The sequence below is a fragment of the Haliotis rubra genome, unplaced genomic scaffold (genome assembly GCF_003918875.1).
Source record: "Haliotis rubra isolate DU_JTF1 unplaced genomic scaffold, ASM391887v1 Scf164, whole genome shotgun sequence".
NCBI classification, from domain to species: Eukaryota; Metazoa; Mollusca; class Gastropoda; order Lepetellida; family Haliotidae; genus Haliotis; species Haliotis rubra.
In genome coordinates, this window is record NW_025765603.1 from 891,989 (window position 1) to 917,376 (window position 25,388).

Here is a 25,388-nt window from a genome sequence, read left to right on the forward strand (position 1 = left end):
TGTAAAAAAAAGCACACCTAATTTATTTTCAACTGACCAACATTTCTTATTTTCAATTTAATCAAATTTCATTAAAAACCCAAATATTTACAAGAGGTCTTCAATGAAATAAAATATGAAAAAAAATATTCCACTTCCATGAATCATCTGGAAGCGATGTTTCTACGGATACGTAAACAGAGTACATTTTAACTGATGTTTGTTACAGCTCAAGGCAGTGGGGTACCCTAGTCCACAGCTGCTTCTTCAATGTTGTCAATATACAACAAACATCCTATACAGAAATGACTAAGTAATGCACTAGACAGGTGGCAGAATGACATCAATCAGTGGACGGCATCTGTGACTTCAACCGGGCGCTCCAATCCCTGTGAAAGAAATATACTGTCGCATAATCAATGTGATATCATTAAGCATGTTTCGTGAATGTCAGAATTATGACCTTGATCTAATTTAAGATGACTTACCGGTAATCAGAACACCCTAGCTCATACCAGAACTCGTGGGGCAACTGAACTGGTACCGAATACCCAACCCCCATGCCAATATTCCTTCCTTTCCCCGACACCACTGATTATGCTACTACTCAACAGGCTTGATTCTACAGATTACTTCTGACCCTAAACTCCACCCCATGGGGACAACTGAAGCCATACCCCATACCCCCAATATTGCCTCCACACACACACACCCGACTCCACCCTCCACCCTGAAGTACCCTGCAGCACCCAGTGATCATGCTACTCACCAGGCTTGATTCTATAGAGTACATCTGCCGATCTTTGTCCATTAGGTCTCTATCCTTCTGGTTCAGTTCTTGTTTTAACATGGAGATCTCATAGTTCTTGCGATGAAGGAGGTCTTTCTGGGCACGCTTTTGGACCTGCGTCTGAAAGAAGGTTGTTCAATGTACCTTCATTTGACTAGAAGTGAATTAATTTCAACACAATTTTTGCTCTCTCCAGGTATACGCTTCTTGCAAGGGGGGACTAACAGGATCGGGATCAGGTTCACTGACTTAGTTGACACATGCTCATGCTGTTGATCACTGGATAGTCTGGTCCAGACTCAATTATTAACAAACCAAACAACTCTCTACGTATATGGTTGTAGCAGTGGTGTAGCCCAGTGGTTAAAGCGTTTGCTTGTCATGCTGAAGGCCCAGGTTCGATTCCCCACATGGGTACCAATGTGGGAAGCCCATTTCTGGTGTCCCCCGCCGTGATATTGCTGGAATATTGCTTAACGCGGAGTAAAACTCACTCACTCACTAGGTATATGATTAATATGACATAGGTAAGCTTCCAAGAGACACACGCCATAGATATTTACAACTTTGTGAAACCCATGTATTGACGGTGCTGACTGACCTGACATGTCAAACCAGCAGCACATCTGGGAATCAAACCCACAACCAGTGCATCCTGATGCAGTCAAGGGACACAACTCTACACATGACAATGCATGGCAATACTGTATGGCGTAACCATGGGAATACAGAAACACAGTTGCTTGATGCAGCATTTTGATGTATGTAGTCCCTAACAGACCCAATCCACACCTATTCCATCCACCTATCTGAATAGCTGCGAGCGGATGGTCACTGCTTGCATTCTAGCAGGAGCATGCTTCCTGTGTTTCCGTTGAATCCCCAGCACCTGGGTCAGTAACAACTGCTAAATATTTATCATGACATCCACCGCTCTAATGTTGAAAACTGGTTCACAGGATAAACATTTACCACGGTCACAACAATCTAAAGCTAGTAATTCCTTACGAAGGATAAATATTATCATGGTATCCAACAATTCAAAGCTGAAAATTGGCTTCAAGGGGTAATCAAAATCTTTGAATCAGCATCTAATGGTATTTAATTGCCAGTACTGCAAATGCTGACAATAAGTTTCAAGGGTAAATATTTACCTTATGATCGTCCGTTTTTTTGCGTGCTGAACCAGGTCGGGGCATGAGATGGGCCCTCTCATTCTCCAGATGGAATGTCTGGAAATGTAATCAGTTGTTATTTACTGAGAGATAACACTTGTTATTAATACTATATCTTTGATCTACCTCTTTCACAGTCATTGTCGTGCAAACTCAATTGTCATGAATATTTCACAGGTTTATAATCCCCATTAACTGTGAAGCAGGTTCAAAGTTACCAGAATAGCGCTCAAACTATTTTAACAATATTTCCCTGACAACATGTCAATGACATATGTGTTATAATCCACAGGTCTTTTGGAAAATATATACAACAGTCAGAGCTTTGTAGTTCATCAGGGGTGGAACTAACTTTAAAATTGCTAGTGTACTCCGGTACAATGTCACATGTAAAATCACTTGCCCTGATTTTCCGCTATACCGTCCGTTTTCTTGTTGATTTTTTAAATAAACAACATAATTAACATTGGAAAGTCAACCGGACACCGGTACAGCATGATATACAAATTTGCTTGCCCGACAGAAAAAAACACTGGACTCGGACGTCGGGCAATGAGTTATTTCCACCCCTGTTCATACCTTTTTCTGTTTTATAGCTGTATTGAGTCGTTTTTCTTGGTTGAGTTTGTCTCGTGCTCGATTGAGAGACTCGCGTAGTAGTTCAGATTCCTGCGACGACATTCGAATGTCATTCTGAAAATTGACATAGGAGTTGAAAGATAATCATTACACGGCTGAGTTAGAGTTAAAGCATGGATCAGCATGTTCTAAGTGTTTGTGTATTTGAACGTTGTCTTCACTGCACTTTAAATAGTGTTGTCTTTTAAATATCTGACTTTGGACCAAACAAGCCAGTGATTGACACTATGAGCTACAGTCCAGGAGATCACTGTACCATGACATGGTATCAACAAAGTCATCAAGTCTAGTTGTCAGTTAAGTAGCCTCTTGAACTAAGACTAAGGATTGAGACGAGGGAGAAATCATGTGGCCAAAGATTTTTGCCAGCAATTTCTGGTTAAAATGTCTTTCAAAACAAAATCCGAGCCTCTCTTTCACAAGACTGCAACAGCTGTGTGTATTACCTAACATTGGGGACCGGTGAAGATCCCGGTTAAAATTAATCTTCAGTAACCCATGCTTGTTGTAAGAGGTGACTAACGGGATTGGGTGGTCAGGCTCACTGACTTGGTTGACACATATCCCAACTGCGTAGATTGATGCTCATTCTGTTGAATTGTCTGGTCCAGACTCGATTATTTACAGACCCCCGCCATATAGCAGGAATATTGCTGAGTGCAGTGTAAAACTAACTCACTCTCCTAATATTGGATCTTTAGCCACTGCCTACTATATGTTATTACCAAGCAACACCTGCACAAGGAGCACTACATTAGGGACCATTCATTAGTATGTATACCCCATTTGACAGAAGGGCCGCCTCCGTGGTGTAGTGGTTAGAGCGTCCGCCCGGAGAGCGGAAGGTCGCAGGTTCAATCCACGACCACGTCATACTAAAAGACGTTAAAATATGGTACTTCTTGGTCCCTGCCTGGCGCTCGGCATTAATGGGTACAACAAGGACTGGTCGGCTCGGAGTCAGTATAATGTGTCTGAGTGGGGTATTCATGCTTCACTGCGGCATGGTATCTCAGTGGGCTAGCACTATAAAACCAGCTTAAGTCTGGGCTAGTACAATCAGCCGCATATACACATACACACGCATGCACGTCGTCATATCAGCGAATATTCTCAAGCACGATGTTAAACCCAATTTCACCTCACCTCACCTCATTTGACAGAAGAATAAATCATGAAACAAGCTAATCACCTGCATTGTCTGCATTTGCTGGGTCTTTGTGGCAGCCATTTCCTGAGCTTGCCTGGAACAAACAACAAAATGCATAAAATTACTTTTCACTTGATACAATTACCTGTCAATGTTGAGACCCATGGTAATAGTGATATTATTCTTGACAAAATGACATGGATGACGGTAGATTCACCATCATACACTTACCATCATGCAGCAGATTACTTTGGTTGTAATGTCACAGCACTTGCAACAGCCACACATTCCTTTACAGGTTATGACTTTTTGTGCACTTTGAAAATGAAGAAATGACCAAGTTGCCATAAGTCAGAGAGCAACGCTAGTTTCAAACTGGTGACTTTCTTTCCAGACTTTGCTTTGAAACATATCCATTCAAATTATTAAAACAAAATGAAAGAAACTTCAGTGAAGTCTAATTATTGGCCAGAATGTATGGTAGTGCTTCCTAAGGGCAATGGAGCCTTTTCTGTGTCCAATGTTTATCTAACCCATGCTTGTCGTAAGAAGCGACTAACGGGATCGGGTGGTCAAGCTCGCAGGCATGGTTGACACATGTCATCGATTCCCAATTGTGAAGATCGATGCTGTTGATCACTACACTCACTCACGCCAATGTTTATCTAACCCATGCTTGTCGTAAGAAGCGACTAACGGGATCGGGTGGTCAAGCTCACGGGCATGGTTGACACATGTCATCGATTCCCAATTGTGCAGATCGATGCTGTTGATCAGTGGATTGTCTGGCCAATTATTTACAAACTGCCACCATATAGCTGGAATATTGCTGAGTGCGGCATAAAACTACACTCACTCACTCCAATGTTTATCCCACTAAAGCAGGATGTAGATGATTAAGGTGGAATCAGTGGAAGGCTTTCATCTGGGAAGACAATTTCCAAGTAATGAATGTCAGCAGTGACTGTAACGAGTTCCACCCACCTCAGTTTGACGAGGTCTCGCTCGTAACCATGTAGGAGCTCGTCTTTCCGAGCTGTCTTCTCCTTCAAGGAGTTTATCTTCTGTGCCAGGATCCCACAGGATGAATCCCGCTGCATTGTAAGACGTTCACGCTCATCCCTCGGGATGTGTGCCATCGGCCGGAGTCCATCTATTGCCTCCATCTCCAGACAACTAGCCATGGCTCTCAGCAATGTCATGTACTGAAATAGAGGGGAGGATTCACTGTAATAACATTCTCAAGTTCTGATAGGACGGTAATTTTCGAGACACTGCTATTGCATTTATTTTGTTTGGCTCAGTGAAAAATCAAGCAACCTGAGGACAAGCTTCCACGTTGAATATGAAACATCAGTACACAAATGGAGGCATGTCATTTTGATCCCTGGTCATGAAGAGCAAACACTTTAACCACTAGGCTACCCCTCTATCCACTAAGTCACTCAAGACAAGTCTCACACTGAAGAAGCTAAACTATCAACTTACTGTAGTCTCACTGCTCTCCAAGGCATCCATTGTTTCCCTGTGGGCACTTCTCTCCATATCAGCCTCAACATTGGCCGGTGTGATGAGACCTCGAGCCTTGCCGATCTCGCGGTCCAGTGAGGTCACGCTCTGTAAAACACGGTCCTCCGATATGGCCTGGTTGACCCTCATCTCGGCCAGCTCCTTCTTAAGTGAGATCACTTGCTGCAGAGCCTGGTCCTGGGATGGCACTGGACAAACACAAGACATCAGCTCTTACATCGGACCTTAATGGCTTTTAGGGAGCGATTGTGTATGGTTTTACACCACTTTTAGCAATATTCCAGCAAGATCACGCTAGGTTACACCAGGAAGGAGCTTCACACATTGTACCCATGTGGGGAATTGAACCCAGGTTTGCGGCATGACAAGCACTGCTTTATCCACTAGGCTACCCCACCGGCCCTAGATTGTGTGGACTTTGCACTCAGCAGCTGTACTTGATATCTATTACTGCTTCTTGGTACTGTATTACGTTGGTTAGGAAGAGCAACAGCAATATTTGTACATTATGTTATCTGCAAACTTAATACTTGTATACACTCTAATTTTCCATTGTGATTCACTTTACACTCACTGGATGTTCGAAAACACATCATAGCCTCCATTCATCAGCTTACTACAACTATAGGGGGAGGAGGGGGGGTACCCATGTGAGGATTGAACTCAGGTGTTCGGCATGACAAGCCACCACTTTCACCACTAGGCTACCTCACCGCCCCGAATGGCATTTAGAGAGTGATATACATTTGGAAGAGAAGTCAAAACTTCATATAGTCTAAATATAGCTAAAATATTAACAACATCACAGTTTCATGGGAAACAATTCTCCAATATTTTGTCTTACACTGTAATCAGTAAAATTAGGGACCGTTCATAATTTATGGCTAGGGGGGTGATGATGATTTTTAGGGGGGGTCACCCATTTTGTTCTGGGGAGGTAGGGGCATCAGCAATTTTGTACACAAGTTTCTTGGGGGGTCATCAATTTTGTACATAAAAATATTTAAAAATTAGGCTTACAAAATATGGGAAGGGGGAGGGAGGTCATTGAGTTTGTACAGAAGGGGGTCACTTACCTTGTACATATATTTATGGGGGGGTCAGTCAAACTGTACATGCTTCTCCATAAAAATCATCATCACCCCCCCCCCCCAAGCCATAAATTATGAACGGTCCCTTACAGCTGTAGGATGATAGCTGGGACATGATAAGTCTCAAACAGAAGAATTGAGTGGTTAATCGAAAGCTTCGGATCTATTTTAGCCAACTCTGCTGACAAGAATGAGGTGCTGGCAAACAGCTGCAATCTGAAGGATTGATATTGATGGGACTCTGGAACTCACATGGAGGTCGCACGCTCTCAAGGACCTTGACCCTTTGCCTGAGTTCCGCCAGAGCCTCTCTCTGTCTTGTGATGACCTGCTCGTGTCTCTCTCCACGGCATTGGGAACCAAGGGCAGACAACTCTGATGTGATACGACCCTGAAGAAAAAGACAATGAATAAAATAACCTGACTGCCACAACCACAAACTCACAACCAGCACTGACAGCACCCAGTACCCTATACCCAGTATTTGGTACCCCAGTGTTATCTAGTACCCAAGGGTGAGCGTATTACCTCCTGGTCGAGGAGTTCCAGTTGCTTCTTCTGTTCCTCCTTCTCCTCGCTCAGACGGGTCTCCAGAAGCTTCAGTTTCTCCGTCCTCTCTTCAAACCCAGCCCGCAACTTGGACGACACGGACTGCTCCTTGCTGCAGAAACATGGGTATAGAATTACACTAGTGTTGTCTACAGGTTCCAAGGCTAGTGTGTCATGTCTGTATAAAGATACCTTCCCAAGGCAAGGGAGATAACTGACCACACAAGATCCTTGCCAACTATGCTGGAATTTCGGGGCTTGACCATTGTGCTACTAGTTATTCATGAGGTAAATGTCTATATCACTTTTCTATGTCCCTCATATTGACCAATCAGATTCCACCTCTTATATCACATGCATACGCTTCATTCAAAAGATGGTCTGTTCAAGTTCACATAAGAAAGGTTTCACAGCCCTGATCCATTTAGTTGCCTTTATGACAAGCATTGGCTGCTGGGAAACAATATCAAATCTTAATGAGTGAGTGAGTGAGTTTAGTTTTACGCCGCACTCAGCAATATTCCAGCTATATGGCGACGGTCTGTAAATAATCAAGTCTGGACCAGACAATCCAGTGACCAACAGCACGAGCATCAATCTACGCAATTGGGATACAATGATATGTGTCAACCAAGTCAGCGACCCTGATCAACATGCATGATCAACATGCATGGGTTGCTGAAGATCAATTCTAACCCGTGATCAAATCTTAAACATCTATAGTATGCCAACACCACCTCACACAATGAGAGACTCACCTCAACTCCTCTTCCATCTTCCTAATCTCCTCCTTCTGTTTGTCGACAATCTGCGAGAGTTTGGCAAGCTGCTGCCGCGACTCCGTCAGGTCCTTCTCCTTCTTCACCAGCAGCTCCTTCTTATGCTCCATCTCCTGCTTCTGCGACTCGCTGAGCTCCCCGGTGATGTCCGACAGACGGGCTGCTGCTCCCGCCAGATCGCGCCGTAGACCCATGATCACGTCCTGAGATTCTGTGAACTGCTTCTTGAGATCACTGTTTTCCCTCCTGGAAAGAAAATATGTTTTTGCATAATTTCTTCTATCTGTTCACAAAGGTTGGGAAAACAGGATACCTTCTAACATAACACTCTATCCAAGCAGACATTCAAGAATGCTTGTTGTGGTTAAATAAAGAAAGGATCCATTCATGGTGACTTGTGCTGTGATGCTGTCACCAACCCAAATAACATGTCCTTTCTGTGACTAAATATTAGTCCACTGGTTGGCTGAAACCATCTTTGAACTTGAAATCAACACCCAATCAAAATGCCTCTTCTAAATTGAAGTTTGACACAGATTCACATTTAAAACCTCAATTGCGTTCATCTTGATCTAACTGTTATCTCCTCCAAGACACAACATCGTCCGTTACCTGAGAACAGTTATGAGGTGTTCCATAGCTGCTAGTTCTTCTGTGTTTCTCTGGATGACAACCTTAGGCTTTGGAGGGAGACTTGGCTTCTGAGAGATTTTGTTTTCAACTTCTGGAAAATAATAATCACGACTCAACAAAAATATGCGAAACATCAGTTTCTACTGAGTGGCACAAAACGATCGGTAGACAGTCAGTTGTGGACCAGACAAACCGGTGACTGACGTTCTGAACAACATCTCACTACCAGAATATGAGATACAAACTCCAAACATTCAATCAAGTCGACAAGTCCAATTACCTAATCTAATATCAGGCACGCTACAACTAACAATAACCTTCTGGAGACCTATCTGGAGATCCAGTTTTTGCTCCTCTCCTAAATCACCCTTACCTGTTATGACTTTCTTCAGTTGCTCCACCTCATCTTGGTAATCCTTATTCTTTTTGGTGAGCTTCACAATCCTCTCCTCCATTGTACAAATGGTGACAGCGTGCTGTTTAACTTGTTCCTTAAACGACTCAGACTCATCGTGCCCTTTCTTCCTCGCCTCCTGCTTCTCCTCCTCCAGCCTGGCAACTTCCTCCCTCTTCTCCTGCTCCAGCTTGGCAATCTGTTCCCGCAGCTCGGACTCCAGCGCCCTGAGCGAAACCATCTCCGCCAGCGCCTGTGCGGCCTGTTCCAGCTTGTCCCTGTCCTCCTCCTGCTTCGAGGTCAAAGACTGGGGACAAGAGTTTTTGTGGAATCAAAATTTGGAATGAATTGAAATTATAAAAGAACTGACTTCGCTTTTTGAAGAGTCTATAAAAAAAGATATCATACAAACCGACAGCAACTACTTGTAAATTGGTAAAATGTTTTTCAATGCTGATATATCCGGGTGTGTTATCCTATTGCATAAGTGAAGCCTGAATATTGTGTTCTACCATTCATGTTTATCCAAATGGAACCTGTTCATGGCATTGTGGGTCCATATACAGATGTTAAGGGTTATCTCCCTTAACTTGTTTAATAAGATCTCCCAACAACTCAATGATTTGTTCGCTCTGATATTCTGTTCAATTAAGCTAAAAAATCAGAAATTCGGAACATACCAGGGGTGGAAATAACTTTAAAATTGCTAGTGTACTCCGGTACAGTGTCACATGTAAAATCACTTGCCCTGATAATTTTTCCACTATACCGGCCGTTTTCATGTTGATTTTTTAAATAAACAACATAACTAACATTGGAATATCAACTGGACACCGGTACAGTGTGATATACAAATTTGCTTGCCCGACAGAAAAAAACACTGGACTCGGGCGTCGGGCAATGGGTTATTTCGACCCCTGCATACCTGCTTTCATCATCTACTACAATATTACTGATATTACAAAAGTTACTGACAGTGTTTTAACAACTTCAATGACACCAACAGTCCCTACAGAAATGTTTTGGTACTTTACAAGCTGATTCATTATAATACACATATACTATTTTCCTTCTGACTACATTACATCATTTTGAGAGTGATGCTACTTGCTCACAAACAACACAACAATTCCCATCGGACGGCCTCTCACCTGTCTGATTGAATCTAGACTGGCCTCTAACTCTTCCGATTTCTTCTTCTCTGCGTCAATAGCAATTTCTCTTTTCTCAGTTTCCACGGCAGTGATACTATCAATTGCACGGTTAAATTTCTCTTCCTCTGCAAAACATATGAGCATTTGTTGAAATATTCACAGATGTATAGAGAATACCTGCAATTCAGCGTCATCAAATATGATCACTAAATAGAAAATGTTTCCAATCACTTAACAGTGTCAACAAAAGTCCCAATCTTATTAACATATTTTGGTTTTAGCCAGTTTCCAAAACTGATATTACCTAATAAAGTTCACGGTTATTAACTAAACAGTTTTCTCTATTTGCCAAAAATTGACTGATGACAAGTTTCCTTAACAGTTTTCCACTACAACTACAAAATGTAAAATAGTAAAGTATAACTTCAAGACTGGTTCATTTTGAGTGAGCGAATTAGATATTCCAGTTATATCATGAAATGATACGCGTCCTAGATGTTTACCACTTTCATGAATTCCACGTTTGTTGACAAACCAACAAGCAATCACAGTGGAACCTGGATTCAAACATCACAGGTTTCTCACACGACAACAGGAGGAACTCATCACAGGTTTCTCACATGACAACAGGAGGAACTCATCACAGGTTTCTCACATGACAACAGGAGGAACTCATCACAGGTTTCTCACACGACAACAGGAGGAACTCATCACAGCGAATTGCAGACCCTAAGATTGCTTTTTCAAAATTTGTAAGTATCAATGCTCTTGTCCTTCGTCTCACCCTCGAGTCGCGCCTTCTCCACAGCGTCCACTAGCCTGTTGTCCATCTCTTCCTTGAGGGCGTCCAACTTCTCCTTCAGTTCTTCCTTGTGACGCTCCTCCATCTCCGCTAGCTGTGTCTCCAGCCGCTCCTGGTCAGTGATGGCCGACTCCCACTTGGCGAACAGCATCTGGATGTGTGATCCTGGAGCTGGACAGAGACGTTAGTGTTAAAACATATAGTCCACAACTTTGGTCTAGATAGTGAGTTTGATGTTGACATTCTTACCATCGTTAGTGAGTTTGATGTTAAACATTCTTACCATCATTCGTGAGTTTGACATTGACGCCACACTTCTCCAGGGCCTCCTCGACATCTGTCTCCCACGCCTGTTCGTCCTTCACGATACTGACAAGCAAGTCACGGACCCACGTCAGTGCATTTTCTGTCGACAGAGACTGGATCACAGTCAGCTCCTGCTGCAACATCACTGACAGGCGACCATCTGTCCTCAGACGATTCTGAAAAACGGGGAGCCAGAAAACTTCAGAAGCAGTGAGGTTGGTTTGAAAAACTCCTTCAGTAATATGGTGGTGGATACCATAAATGTTTTCCACACACTGTACCCATAATAATAACTACAAGTGGAAGTTTGGAATATAAACATCCTGAGTTTCATTCTAGAACTATGTTATCTGACAGTACTAACTTAAGTAGAGTATCTCCAGTTGAGGGTTATTCAGCTATTGTTAATCTCAATCATTGTCAGAAGTACAGGTGTTATCATTCCAGCAAGATATTTACAAAAGTCATGGGGTGTATGTGTTTTTGTGTCTGTGTGCATGTATATGTTTGTGTGTCTTTATCTGTAAGTGTTTATGTCTGTCCATGTGTGCTGTCTGTCCATGTGTGCTGTCTGTTTATCTGTCTGTCCATGTGTGTGCTGTCTGTGCATCTGTCTGTCCATGTGTGCTGTCTGTGCATCTGTCTGTCCATGTGTGCTGTCTGTGCATCTGTCTGTCCATGTGTGCTGTCTGTGCATCTGTCTGTCCATGTGTGCTGTCTGTGCATCTGTCTGTCCATATTTGTCGTCTGTGCATCTGTCTGTCCATGTGTGCTGTCTGTGCATCTGTCTGTCTGTGTTTGTCTGTCTGTCTGTCTGTCTGTGGGTGGGTGCCAGGGGATTACTTCTATATATAAATTTCAACATACCACTGAAGCCATCAATTTTTCCTTCAGTTTGTCACCATTGGTGATCAGTTCACTTGTGCCAATCTTAGCAAGTCGAACTTGCTCCTTGAGATCTTTAATCTTATTGGTCAGACTCGTGCGCTCATCAATAAGTTTCTTCATCGTCTCGATCAGCTCATCGTCTGTGATCTCAGTTTCTGGCGCCTTGATTCCAGGAGTGGAGAACGTGACCTGTATCACCCGGTTCCGGAAGCGCTCCAACTGAAAGTGAACACAAAGATGTTGTAAAGGATACAATAATCATGTTGGGCAACATGTACTCCAGTATGCTCCCCAGGGAGCTGAGAGTGCAAATTGAATGTATCTATGGAGAAGACATAATTGTATTGCTGAGAGGAGCGAGTGAGCGAATATGGTTTTACACCGCTTTTAGCAATATTCCAGCAATGTGATGGCTTGGGACACTTGAAATGAGCTTCACACATTGTACCCATGTGGGGAACTGAACCCAGGTCTGTGTCATGACAAGCAACTGCTTTATCCACTAGGCTACCCCACCGGCCCTAGATTGTGTGGACTTTGCACTCAGCAGCTGTACATGATATCTATTACTGCTTCTTGGTACTGAGTGAGTGAGTGAGTGAGTGGGGTTTTACGCCGCTTTTAGCAATATTCCAGCAATATCACGGCGGGGGGCACCAGAAATGGCTTCTTGGTACTGTATTACGTTGGTTAGGAAGAGCAACAGCACTATTTGTAAAATATGTTATCTGCAAAGTTAATAGTTGTATACACTCTAATTTTCCATTGTGATTCACTTTCATCAGCTTACTACAAATATAGGGGGGGAGGGGGGAAGTTGAGTGCATGTAAAACTTAAACAGATTTATTTTTTATTAAATACAGCAATTATAAACTTGAAAATCATTCAGGTACTGATCATTTATTATAGTGGCGTTAGCAAGATATGATACCATCCTGGGGCTCCTTTCATGAAGCAACCTTTACTAAGGTTAACCTTAACTCCCATTTGTTAACACTGCACTAAGGTTACCTTAGTGACTTACGATCACCTTAGTGCTTTGTGAAAGCAGGCCCTGATTCCAGTACAAGCAACACTCCATAAATACTATATATTATCGGTCCCTTGGACAATAAATGTAAATGCCTGTTTGACACATGTTCTATCCAATCAGAAACTGCGATGGCCTGACATTATATCAGGTTAACAACCCTATATATATTTTAATACTGCTGATGGGCTCACCCTCTTGGAAGACTGCTCCATGTCCACTCGGACAACTCTCTCAGTCCGCTGCATGTCCAGGAACTGGGACTTCGCAGCGTCCACCTCCCCTTGAAGTTTGCGATGGACGTCCTCCGACTCAAACAGCATCTGTTTTGTCTTGTCCAACTCCTCTCTGAGAGAGCCAATCAGGTTGAGTTGTTCTGACACTTTGTTCTCAGAGGCCTTGAATTTCTGGAGGAATAAATCTTTGTTTCTATAGTTTCTATTGTTTCTATAGTTTCTATAGTCTATTGTTTCTATAGTTTCTATAGTCTATTGTTTCTATAGTCTATTGTTTCTATAGTTTCTATAGTCTATTGTTTCTATAGTTTCTATTGTTTATATAGTTTCTATAGTCTATTGTTTCTATTATTTCTATAGTCTATAGTTTCTACTGTTTCTATAGTCTATAGTTTCTATTGTTTCTATAGTCTCTATTGTTTCTATAGTTTCTATAGTCTACTGTTTCTATAGTCTATTGTTTCTATAGTTTCTATAGTCTATTGTTTCTATATTTTCTATAGTCTATTGTTTCTATAGTTTCTATAGTCTATTGTTTCTATAGTTTCTATTATTTCTATAGTCTATAGTTTCTATTGTTTCTATAGTCTATAGTTTCTATTGTTTCTATAGTCTATAGTTTCTATTGTTTCTATAGTTTCTATAGTCTATTGTTTCTATAGTCTATTGTTTCTATAGTTTCTATTGTTTCTATAGTTTCTATTGTTTCTATAGTTTCTATAGTCTATTGTTTCTATAGTTTCTATTATTTCTATAGTCTATAGTTTCTATTGTTTCTATAGTTTCTATTGTTTGTATTGTTTCTATAGTTAATGGCCTGCCATTCTCCTGCATGTCACAAAGAATACATTCCTGAGAGATTAGTTGCTTATTTCTACCCTGACCTCAACTTGTATCCTACCAAGGCTATTAGTCTGTCCCACAGTCCCTGAACCGCATCATATTCCTACAGCCTAGCCCTCCCTGCAATGCTAAAGCCCTTAATGGGGCAAGTCTAGATTTCTTCAGGTTCTGAATCTCCGATCTCACTAGGGCTCCTTATCAATTTATATATACGTATATTATACATCTTACATTTGCTTTAGTGAAAGCTTTGATCAGTAGATGTTTTAAGTAAATGATAAAGCACAAACTGAAGACAGCACAGAACCGTTTCTTTTTGCTGATATTGCAAGTCACCAACAGCTTGGCAATACAGTACAACAACAAACGTTTGAAAACAATTGCAAAACATAAATGCACTAAGAAATTACGTTAATCTCTGAATAGATATAATTATATAGAAACAAACAATTCTTTTAAATAGGAACTACCATTCCGTTATGGTTAGTATTTTATTTACAGTGCACTCTGTCAAACTCGGACTGTCTTTCTCGGATTGCTGTATAAACAGGACTGAACTCATGGTCCCGACGTAATCCTTCTTTGTTGTCATAATAAAAAAGTTCTGTATCTCGGACTCTCATTATTTCGGATTTCGGACCAAAGTGTCACAGTCTTTGATGACTGATTTCTTCACAAACTGAATCTTTTATATGCAAGTATGTAATAAAAAAATGTACATGTACTTTGTCAGTGTTTCGTCTTTATACGCATTCATGTAACATGTGTTTCATGAACAATCGCATGTTCGTCAAAGGGAGATAACTCCATTAAAATCTGTGTACTTCGGACTACTGTATAATTCAAACTTTTTAGTCGGTCCCAAGCTGGTCCGAATTAGACAGAGTGCACTGTACTATCATGGCATTGCGTTTACAATATAATACTCAGTAATTGAATTAGATTGTAAACTGTTATGACAATAGTTGTCATCATCATCATCATCATCATCATCATCATCATCATCATCATCACCGAGGAGGAGATTACAGGGAGAATAGACAAGAGATTCGATCTTGACCAACCTGTCGCAGGCAGACCAGCTCCTTCTCTCGGACATCCGATCTGTCCTCACCAGGACGGCTGACCGGTGTCGACGTGTCCTTCAGCTTGGTGACCTACAACAGTGTATTCATCTTACAAAAGCTCAGCCTCAAAGGTAAAGTATTTTCTAACTTCAATAGTCTGTATTTTCATCTATAAATTGGTAAACTGCTAATGTAGTTTGTTGTCATGAAAATCACTTAAATACTGGTAATATCGTCACCATGAAAAAATATAAACTCCTTCATATGTTCAGAAAAATTTGAAAAAGTATTTTTGTCAACCCTTATGTTAAGTTGGCATCTTAAAACCAAACAAAATTAGAAAATACTCAAAAGATTGTTTTGGGGTTTGTTTGTTGTTTCACAGCAGTCAGCAATATTCAGCTAATAATTGAGTATGGACCACACAATCCAGTGATCAACAGCATGAGTATCGATCTGCGCAATTGGGAACAGATGACATGTGTCAACCAAGTCAGCGAGCCTGACCACCCGATCCCGTTAGTCGCCTCTTACAACAAGCATGGGTTACTGAAGATCAATATTCTAACCCGGACCTTCACAGGTCATACTTAAAAGAACTATTTCATGATGTTGATGTTGTTTTATGTTCTCCCCCTACCTTGTTGTTGAGTGTTGTTACTTGGACATCACGGTCTCGGAGTTCCTTCTTCAATGTCTCAATTTCTCGGGTGAGCTTGCTGATAGACGAATCCTGCAATGTGATGACACCATGATGACGGAACATATCCGTAATACCAGGAGAGTGACAAACATCTCAGAACACCCTGTCATAGCAGCTCAATTCCAGGAACTCAACCAACCACTCTCGCTCGTGGATTATGTGTGAATGAGAGTGAGTGAGTGAGCTGGATTTAATGCTTTGAACAGTATTCGCGTCATATCACAGAGAATTAGTGAGTGAGTATGGTTTTACGCCGCTTTTAGCAATATTCCAGCAATATCACAGCGGGGCACTGCAGAAATGGGCTTCACACATAGTACCCATGTGGGGACTCGAACCCAGGTCTTTGGCGTGACGAGCGAACGCTGTAACCACTAGGGTACCCTACCGCCCCTGTATCAGCTTGATGTCGAAGGAAAACTTCAAGTGATGTAGGTCTTATGGTTATGGTACTGGCAAACCCAGATACATGATCAGTGAGAACCGGGATTCAAACCCATGATCAAATGTTTCAATGTGCCCAAGGGACACTACTCTGCACATAGAAATGCTGATTTATTTGAAGAAACAAACATTTTGAAATGCCAACCAAACTGTACAATTTCTCACTAAGGCAATGTAATATATGATTCTGCTAATTTATGTTTCGAATTCATTATGAGAAACACAGCGCAAATTTTGTCATGTTTTTTGCAATAAATATAAACATTGATGAGCTTATGGCATTAAAATAATTGTACAGAGTTCTTTCTCCTGATATAAATTTTCTTATCAATTCAAAACATTGATCTTATTCGTTTCAATAGTTAGCAATATGTGTGTGAATCAGCTTGGATCACTGTATCCAGATATTTGGCCACACTGTCATGGTTGAGTGAGTGAGTGAGTGATGTGAACAATGCTGATCAGTTTTGATGATACACTATCAGCAAGGTCACATGACCAAAAAATTCCTTGTTTGGTCAATAAACTTACAGCAAATATAGGGTGCTGATATACCATGTGACTCAGAACTCCCGACTCAGTGAGTGAGTGAGTGAGTGACTGACTTTGTTTAGCACCACATTGAACAGTGCATGAGTGAGTTTTGTTTTTACACTGCTTTTAGCAATATTCCAGCAATATCATAGCGGGGGACACCAGAAATGGGCTTCACACATGTTGCCCATGTGGGGAATCGAACCCGGGTCTTCAGCGTGATGAGTCAACACTTTAACCACTGGGCTATCCTACTGCCCTTCCTTGAACAGTATTTCAGTTATAGCACAATTACAGTACATGTATATACCACTCAAGGGTTGCACCCATATGTAGAGATTTATTGCGAGGACTTGAAGAGCTGCAAGCTATCAAGAGCACACAGACACACCTAGTCAGTCAGTGGAGCAAATCAGCTGACAGTGAAATCGGCAAGTGACGAACAGTGAAATGTGCATGAAACTGACATGAGTTCTAAAGCAGGTAGATATCTTGAATATGCATAGAGTGTAACACAGCACATCTCATGTGAATTATTTCTTCAAAACTATCTCCATCCATAAGTAATATATATACCCATGCTAATGCCAGTTATCTAGCACTGTCAAGTGTTGTGAGTTAATTCATATATTGTCACAATGATAATGTGATAACTGCATGTTAATTATCACACTGTATGGTGGCATGATATAGAAAAAAGCTGACACCAGGTTATATGTGATACAATATTTAAAAAAAAAGAATGAAAATATTTAAGGAAAGATGTTTGTAAATTAATCCTCAGTTCATACCAACACATCGAAAAAATCCTGCAAAAATACCCCCTTCAAATTTTTGTGAAAGTGAATTAGAAATGTTAATAAAATGTCAACATAAAATGTTTGCGGTAAACATATCAAAAAGGACCTTTTGTTTCAAAAATAATTCAATGAAACAGTTGTTTCAAATATGTAATATCAGATGGAAGTTTCACCAGATTTTCACATCAAGCAATATCTTTTTAAAATTAAGAAATATTAATGTAGATAATTTTGCTCATGTTTAAACATGATCAAAGGTTAAAAGCCCCAAACCCTTTCAATGCCAATTTACCTTATTAATTAATTCTGAAACCTAAAGTATTGAACTCCTAACAACAACGAAGAAACTTCCACGGCATAATTTTCTAAATCTTTCCCATATAAAGTCAATTTTGTAAATAAAAAATTAAAACTCAAACAGGCAAAAATTTATTGTTTCAGACCACTTCCAGAACAAGGTACAAATACCAATATTAAAAGTAAAGCTTCACATATAACCAGGAATGGATGAAAGAATTCAAGTGAAAACCATTGCATGTGCCGCAAACAGGTTTACTTACCTCCTCCTCCTCTGGCTTTACAATAGAACAGAAACACATTAGCCTAAATCCACAGCAGGCAAGGCTAATAACAAGGGGAGGCTACTCTAGGCTATGGGGTATTACAGGGAGACAACTGGGGCTGATTTAAACTAATACATTGCACTACTTCTTAGGTAATTCAGTTCTATCTACCATGCTCTCAGGATCAAGAATTTTATATCAGAATTCATATTTGTTACAAATGGCTCTAAATTTGTGGTTCAGATAAGGATGATGATCAAGGAAAGCAGAAATGGTAAATTACGATAAAAACTGAAAAATGACATTGAACTGTTTTCAGATCCTTATTTTCATTATATATTAGTATACCAAAGCGAGCATGCATGTTGCATAAAAGCATAGGCTTTGTGTATGTTATTAAATATTATTGAAAAAAAATATCTTAAAAAGATATAATAACCTATCTGATTAGCATATTCAAATGTGCTTGTGAAGAATTGAAAGAGGCTGAAGCAGCGAGTAGATTCACTAACGCAAGCTGTGTGTTTTCATGTCGCTCTTTAAGGTACAATTCCTTTATATTTGTAGTTCTAAAGAATAAACATGAGACCTGTCTCTGTTTGTAATCTATGAGTTTAAGTGACTTTTGGTTTAAGTTCCATAGTTATGTCGTCAGCAGGCTTGTTCTCAGAAAGATTAATTAAAAATTAAGAAGAACTTACACAAAAGACTCTCTGTAGTAAACAAAGAAACAAATTAACAACAACTGTATCAGACATTTACTGTTATTCTAAACAGGCTTCCCTCAGAGTAGGATAACCATGACATCTTCACATGTAACCATGGTAACAAAATTGAAACAATCAAAAATTTTATCATAAAACGTCATGAAGTAGAAGGTGGGTAACAAACAAAGAAAAATCAAAATTTAGAGAACCACAAAAATTATAACGAGGTAAGTGGGTAATGATATTAATGGGATTGAACGACAGACAACGAAGGGTTAGTCACAGAAACAAGAACATGCTCTTCAGTTAGCGTAACAAACTGGGGGGTTAGACAAATATTCTGATTACACTTACTTTATTTGACATGTCTCTCTGCATCTGGGTTACTAAACCCGACGTGATGTTTTTGTCTTTCCTAACCCTCTCCAACTCATTGCGAACATTGTTCAGTTCTCGCACCTTCTCGTTGAGTTCTTGTCTTAGATGGTAAGTACTATCACCCGAATCGCTTTTCATGTTATTAAGCTACAAATACAAACAGTCGTCTAGTCAGTGGATTTATCATATCAGTTTTTACAATTACTTCAGAGAGATTGATGCTTTTTTCACTTATCGATGGAGTATGGTTTTACACCAATTGTAGCAATATGTTAGGACTATCATGTAAGACAACTCCAGAAATTAGATTCCTACATTGTCCCAATTTTGGGAATCAAACCCAGGCTTTCACCATGCTTTCTAAACGCTTCCACCACTGGGCTACCTACACACCCCTCTGAATGAGGTTCAAGGATAAAGAGGCCCACATTAATTATTGGACTTTAATCCAGATTTATCAAAAAACTAGGAGAGAGGGAGTTTAATTATTAACAATAAAAAAATAATTTTTAAGAACTGTGTAAACTACATCATGGAATTTTATAAATGTATTAATGACAGGAACGATTTCAGATATTGTGAAGTTTAGGACCTCATTACAATATACAGGACAAATATGTAGACACATCTTGTGTTATATATGTCACATGTATTAATTCATACATAATATATGCATCTACAACTATCTGCCAAAACACATGCTATATTGCTATATATACATGATATATGCAGCACACTTCTAATTCTAAACTCTCAGGATTACATCTCTGGTAATATGTTTTCGATAAAAACACCAATCTCTCCTACAGGTCATGGTAAATATTACCGTAATAACTTCTTAAAAGTGTTCCCAGTATATTTCCTGTTTCCATGGTAATTAAGTGACGCAGAAATACATCTGCATAATTAGTATCTGACCCATCCCACTATAACCCACAAAATAAAAACTCTACACATAATTAGTACATGCTAAACAATCAGTTGTGCTCAAAACAAAGTACACATTCAATAACCAACTGTTATTCATATCAGACCAGGCAAACTTAATTTCTTGTTTAAATTCTTATAATTTAATAGTAGGTTACAGTTGAGGTTAATTAACCTCCATAATTTCCATATTTAAGTCACAACAAAAATATTATTTTGGAAAGGCAAATACTCTCAATCACCAGAGCTCTTTAAAGGAAAATGAGCAAATGTCAGCAAATCAAGAAAAATCATTGGCCTGGTCTCAGTCACATTTCTATTTAAATTAATTAACTTGAAACCCTTTGTGACAAAATACAAAACTAAAAACCATACCAGGTGTACTTTGTATTTATACCCGAACCAAACACCAAGACAACTATGTAGTAAGATACACCCGACAAAACACATATGGAACTATACACCTGTAAAATATAGCCTAGCAGCACTTAATGTACATCTCCATAAGAAAATGAATTTTTTTTTTATCAAAACATTTCTTTTTGTTTACATATTTTGAAACTCATATTGAAAGACAGAAGCCCAAATTAATGATCAAACAGTAGGTATTGTAACTTCTCCACAGCTATAGATATTTATCTACCATTTCAGCTGTTTCAGTTACTCTTTGCAATTGTGCATCATCAGCTTCCTATTGCAAGGGAGGTAACTGACCATAAAAGTGTGGTTTCCACCCAAGCCAAACTAGGCTGGAATTTCATGGCTCGATCATGGAACTACAAGTGGCTATTATGAGTTATGTCCCTTCTATGTTCAAATCAGCCAATCAAATTCTACTGTCATATTACTGTCATTAACCTTGAATGTAATGAGAGCATCCAGTCAGGAAGATGTGATCAATAATCAAGAAAGTTCAGGATATGAAGTAGTTGTGCTTAACAATTTTTCCAGGTGTATTTTCACTCCATAACATGAAAGAACACCTGTGAAACTTACCTGTTCCTTGAGTGATGCAACCTCATCCTTTCGGGCATTAACTTCCGCCTCTAGCACCAGCAGCTTGGCCGAGACATCTGTGTCTCCGCCCATTATGACGGACGGCTCTTGATGAAGCTGTTTCTGCAGCTGGCCATTCTCCTGTTGCAGCTGCTGAATCAGCTGTTCTTTACGGTAGGCATCAAACTCACCCACACGCAATCTACTATTTTCTTCAGTTAAGTGTAGAATCTTTTGTTCCTGAAATATATTATAAAATAGAATTCGGTTTCAGTTATTGTGACTGAGTTTACAGAATATGTATCATGGTAGGTGACATCAAGAAAGGAACATCAGCATGACAAGAACACACCCAACCAACTGGCCTATCCAACCGACTGGCCTATCCAACCGAATGGCCTATCCAACCGAATGGCCTATCCAACCGAATGGCCTAAACCGAATGGCCTATCCAACCGACTGGCCTATCCCACCGACTGGCCTATCCAACCGACTGGCCTATCCAACGGAGGAAAACACCCGACCTACTGGACTACCCAACAAAGGACCATTACACTTAGTGGACATTAACAAGTAACAAATTGCAATAGTATATTAACATTGGAACTCAAACCCCAGTGTTTAGCTTGAGCAAAGACTTTAACCATTAGTGATGTTAAATTCTGATTGGTTAAATTTCTGATGTCACTGCCAGAAAGTAGTACTATATGCAGAATAAAGCACAGAACAGAAGAAGTGAGAACACAACAGAGGACACAGCTGTTTGCTGCTTGTACACCATCCTCAGTCATCCAGGGAATGAAGTCTCCATTCCTGATATAATCCCTGCACCTATTTCCCACAATGGCTTTGTTCCACCATTTTGAGCAATATATTCTTTCCACTGAACTAAAATGAAGCGATAAGGGACCGTTCATAATTTATGGCTAAGGGGGGTGATGATGATTTTTATGGAGAGGCATGTACAATGTGAATTACCCCCCTAAAATATATGTACAAAATAAGTGACCCCCCTGCATGTCATGTACAAAATCAATTACACCCCCTCCCCTTCCCATAATTTCTAAGCATAATTTTAAACATATTTTTATGTAAAAAGTTGCTGACCCCTCCTAGCTCCCCAGAGCAAAATGTGTGACCCCCCTAAAATCATCATTTCCTCTCTCACCCCCACCCAAAAAAATAAAAATAAAATAAATAAATAAATTATGAATGGTCCCTAATGGCAAAATGGTCTAGATTTATATACCTGGAGAGATTAGAACCTGGACCATCTGTGAGGTTGGTGAGCACACTAACCATTGAGCTGCCCTGTTATCTGTCATGTGACTTACCTTCTCCTGCATCATTTGTAGCAGATCAGGGCATGGTTGCTGTGGCGTTGTCGGTGGCGCTTGCTGCATCCTCTGTGTGTTGATGGATGACTGCGTGGACCCCATCCACCCCACTGTATCACAGACACACAAGCATTAACACAGAACAATGGGACATCGCTCACACAGACATACAAGCATTAACACACAACACTGGGACATCGCTCACACAGACATACAAACATTAACACACAACACTGGGACATCGCTCACACAGACATACAAACATTAACACACAACACTGGGACATCACTCACACAGACATACAAGCATTAACACACAACACTGGGACATCACTCACACAGACATACAAACATTAACACACAACACTGGGACATTGCTCACACAGACATACAAACATTAACACACAACACTGGGACATTGCTCACACAGACATACAAGCATTAACACACAACACTGGGACATCGCTCACACAGACATACAAACATTACACAACACTGGGACACACAGACATACAACATTAACACACAACACTGGGACACAGACATACAAGCATTACACAACACACACATCACTGGGACATTAACACACAACACTGGGACATCACTCACACAGACATACAAGCATTAACACACAACACTGGGACATCACTCACACAGACATACCAACATTAACACACAACACTGGGACATGGCTCACACAGACATACAAGCATTAACACACAACACTGGGACATCACTCACACAGACATACAAACATTAACACACAACACTGGGACATCAGCTCACACAGACATACAAGCATTAACACAGAACACGGGGACATCACAGCTCACACAGACATACAAACATTAACACACAACACGGGACATCACTCACACAGACATACAAGCATTAACACACAACACTGGGACATCACTCACACAGACATACAAGCATTAACACACAACACTGGGACATCACTCACACAGACATACAAGCATTAACACAGAACACGGGGACATCGGCTCTCACACAGACATACAAACATTTAACACACAACACTGGGACATCACTCACACAGACATACAAACATTAACACAGAACACTGGGACATCACTCACACAGACATACAAACATTAACACACAACACTGGGACATCGCCAGCTCCACACAGACATACCAACATTTAACACACAACACTGGGACATTGCTCACACAGACATACAAGCATTAACACAGAACGCTGGGACATCGCTCACACAGACATACAAACATTAACACACAACACGGGGACATCACACAGACATACAAGCTCACACAGACATACAAGCATTAACACACAACACATGGACATCAGCTCACACAGACATACAAACATTAACACACAACACATGGACATTGCTCACACAGACATACAAACATTAACACACAACACTGGGACATTGCTTACCATGTACCCCATTCAATTTAGGATTCAGTGGCAACTGTATCACAATTTGTATGAGTCAGTGAGTGAGTTTAGTTTTATGCTGCTTTTAGCAATGTTACTGCTATATAAAGGCATGGGACACAAAGAATGCGCTTCTCACATTGTACCCATGTGCGAATCAAAACAGGGCATTCGGTGTAATGAGTGAACGTTTAACCACTTGGCTACCCCCCACTGCCCGAGAATTTGTTTGAGAGTGTAAGAACAGTCAACATTTACTGCTTGTTCTTTACTGCTCTATGAAGTATGTGAATTCTACAACCGTAAACCAATCATATCTTACCTCCGGAAGTGCTCCTAGGCAACGGACCCCCAACAGGTGGCCCGGTCACGCCTGCGAACCTCATGTCACACGGTCCTCGTCTCACTGCTGACGCCCCCGCTGACAGTGGGCGTGACCTGAGTGGGGGGCGGGGCAGTGGCCCTGTGGTTGTCCCCGTCCATGTGACCGATGCTGGCGGTGCTGTAGATGTTGCGAGGTATGGCAGGTTGGTGGTTGTGTGGAGTTGCTGCTGCTGCTGTGAGTACTGCGTATGGTCAAGGATGGTGACCGGCTGGGGCCAGGCTGACCCTGGGCGGGGCTGCACAGGGGGGTACAGCACCTGGAAGGAGGGCAAGGACATATGGATGACCAGGAAATCATGTACGACATAACCACACCTTTGACTAAAGATGACAAATTGACAGTGTCAAAAGAAAACAAGGGAGGTAGTAATGGCAGCAATCACTCAATGACAAAACAGTAAACAAAACACTTAGTACTTTCAGAAAACTAACAGCAACACACATCACAGTTGATATCAATTAAACAGTAATATCATACCTATTAACTTATATAAGGGTATATCAATAAAAACTATAGTAGTAAGTTCAAATCAGTTGTAAAGAATATATTTTAGCTATAGTAATACAATTTCTGCATCAGATGTATTCATTCTCCTGATTGGATACTGAAAGGGGGTTTCCCAGGAATTCCTGTTCATCAATCAGTCAGTACTAGTGTGCTATTTACCTGCTACTGCTTATAGTTATGTCACAGCTTTACCAGAAATTTACATATTAACCTGAGAATCAAAGATTATGAGTGTGTTTTGACGGACAGAATAATCACACGCATAAAATTTCAGAAATTTCACTGAGACTATCATCCTGTTGTAGTTCTGGGTGTAAAATCTTAACGAACATAAACAAATTGCATGTGTTGTCACCTCTGTAATGGTAAAATCATGATAAACTTTGGATAACATCATCAACTACACCACAACCTGAAAATGTATCAGACTGTTCACTTATGATTTCTGTTAGAAAAATTCTTTTGCATGGGGAGTTGAAAGAGATTTTTTTATGTTGTTCTTTTCCAACAATCTTAATTTTACCCAGTTGTACCCAACAAACTTCATTTTTTGGCATTTTTCTTATTAATTTCAAACAATTTTCACTATTAGCACAAAATTTAAGGGTATTTACCACTAAACCAATAATGATTTTTTTTCACT

At 40.4% G+C, this 25,388-nt stretch overlaps 1 protein-coding gene across 1 annotated transcript; it reads right to left on the reverse strand.

Moving 5' to 3' along the window:
- Positions 1-322: 322 nt before the first annotated feature.
- On the reverse strand, positions 323-24,515 carry LOC124271850 (forkhead-associated domain-containing protein 1-like). The gene is made up of 25 exons (XM_046707001.1): positions 24,176-24,515; positions 22,423-22,535; positions 21,089-21,328; positions 19,142-19,312; positions 18,782-18,793; positions 18,078-18,092; positions 15,677-15,769; positions 15,034-15,126; positions 13,085-13,297; positions 11,839-12,078; positions 10,949-11,147; positions 10,648-10,836; positions 9,861-9,988; positions 8,689-9,016; positions 8,295-8,406; positions 7,662-7,928; positions 6,883-7,015; positions 6,607-6,745; positions 5,222-5,451; positions 4,718-4,938; positions 3,776-3,827; positions 2,524-2,637; positions 1,924-2,001; positions 749-889; positions 323-368 (listed from the first exon to the last, which is right to left on the reverse strand). Exons 1-25 carry the CDS (start codon positions 24,513-24,515, stop codon positions 327-329), a joined length of 3,903 nt encoding a protein of 1,300 aa, XP_046562957.1. The 3' UTR covers positions 323-326.
- Between the last annotated feature and the right edge of the window lie 873 nt (positions 24,516-25,388).

Bases quoted from the DNA above. Each gene is read 5' to 3' on its own strand.
- LOC124271850 (XM_046707001.1), bottom strand. From the start codon at position 24,515: ATGTCCTTGCCCTCCTTCCAGGTGCTGTACCCCCCTGTGCAGCCCCGC. The intron at 7,929-8,294 runs GTAACGGACGAT...TTTTCTTTCCAG, and splicing joins CACCTCATAACTGTTCTCAG to GAGGGAAAACAGTGATCTCA. The intron at 3,828-4,717 runs GTGGGTGGAACT...TGTTTGTTCCAG, and splicing joins CGAGACCTCGTCAAACTGAG to GCAAGCTCAGGAAATGGCTG.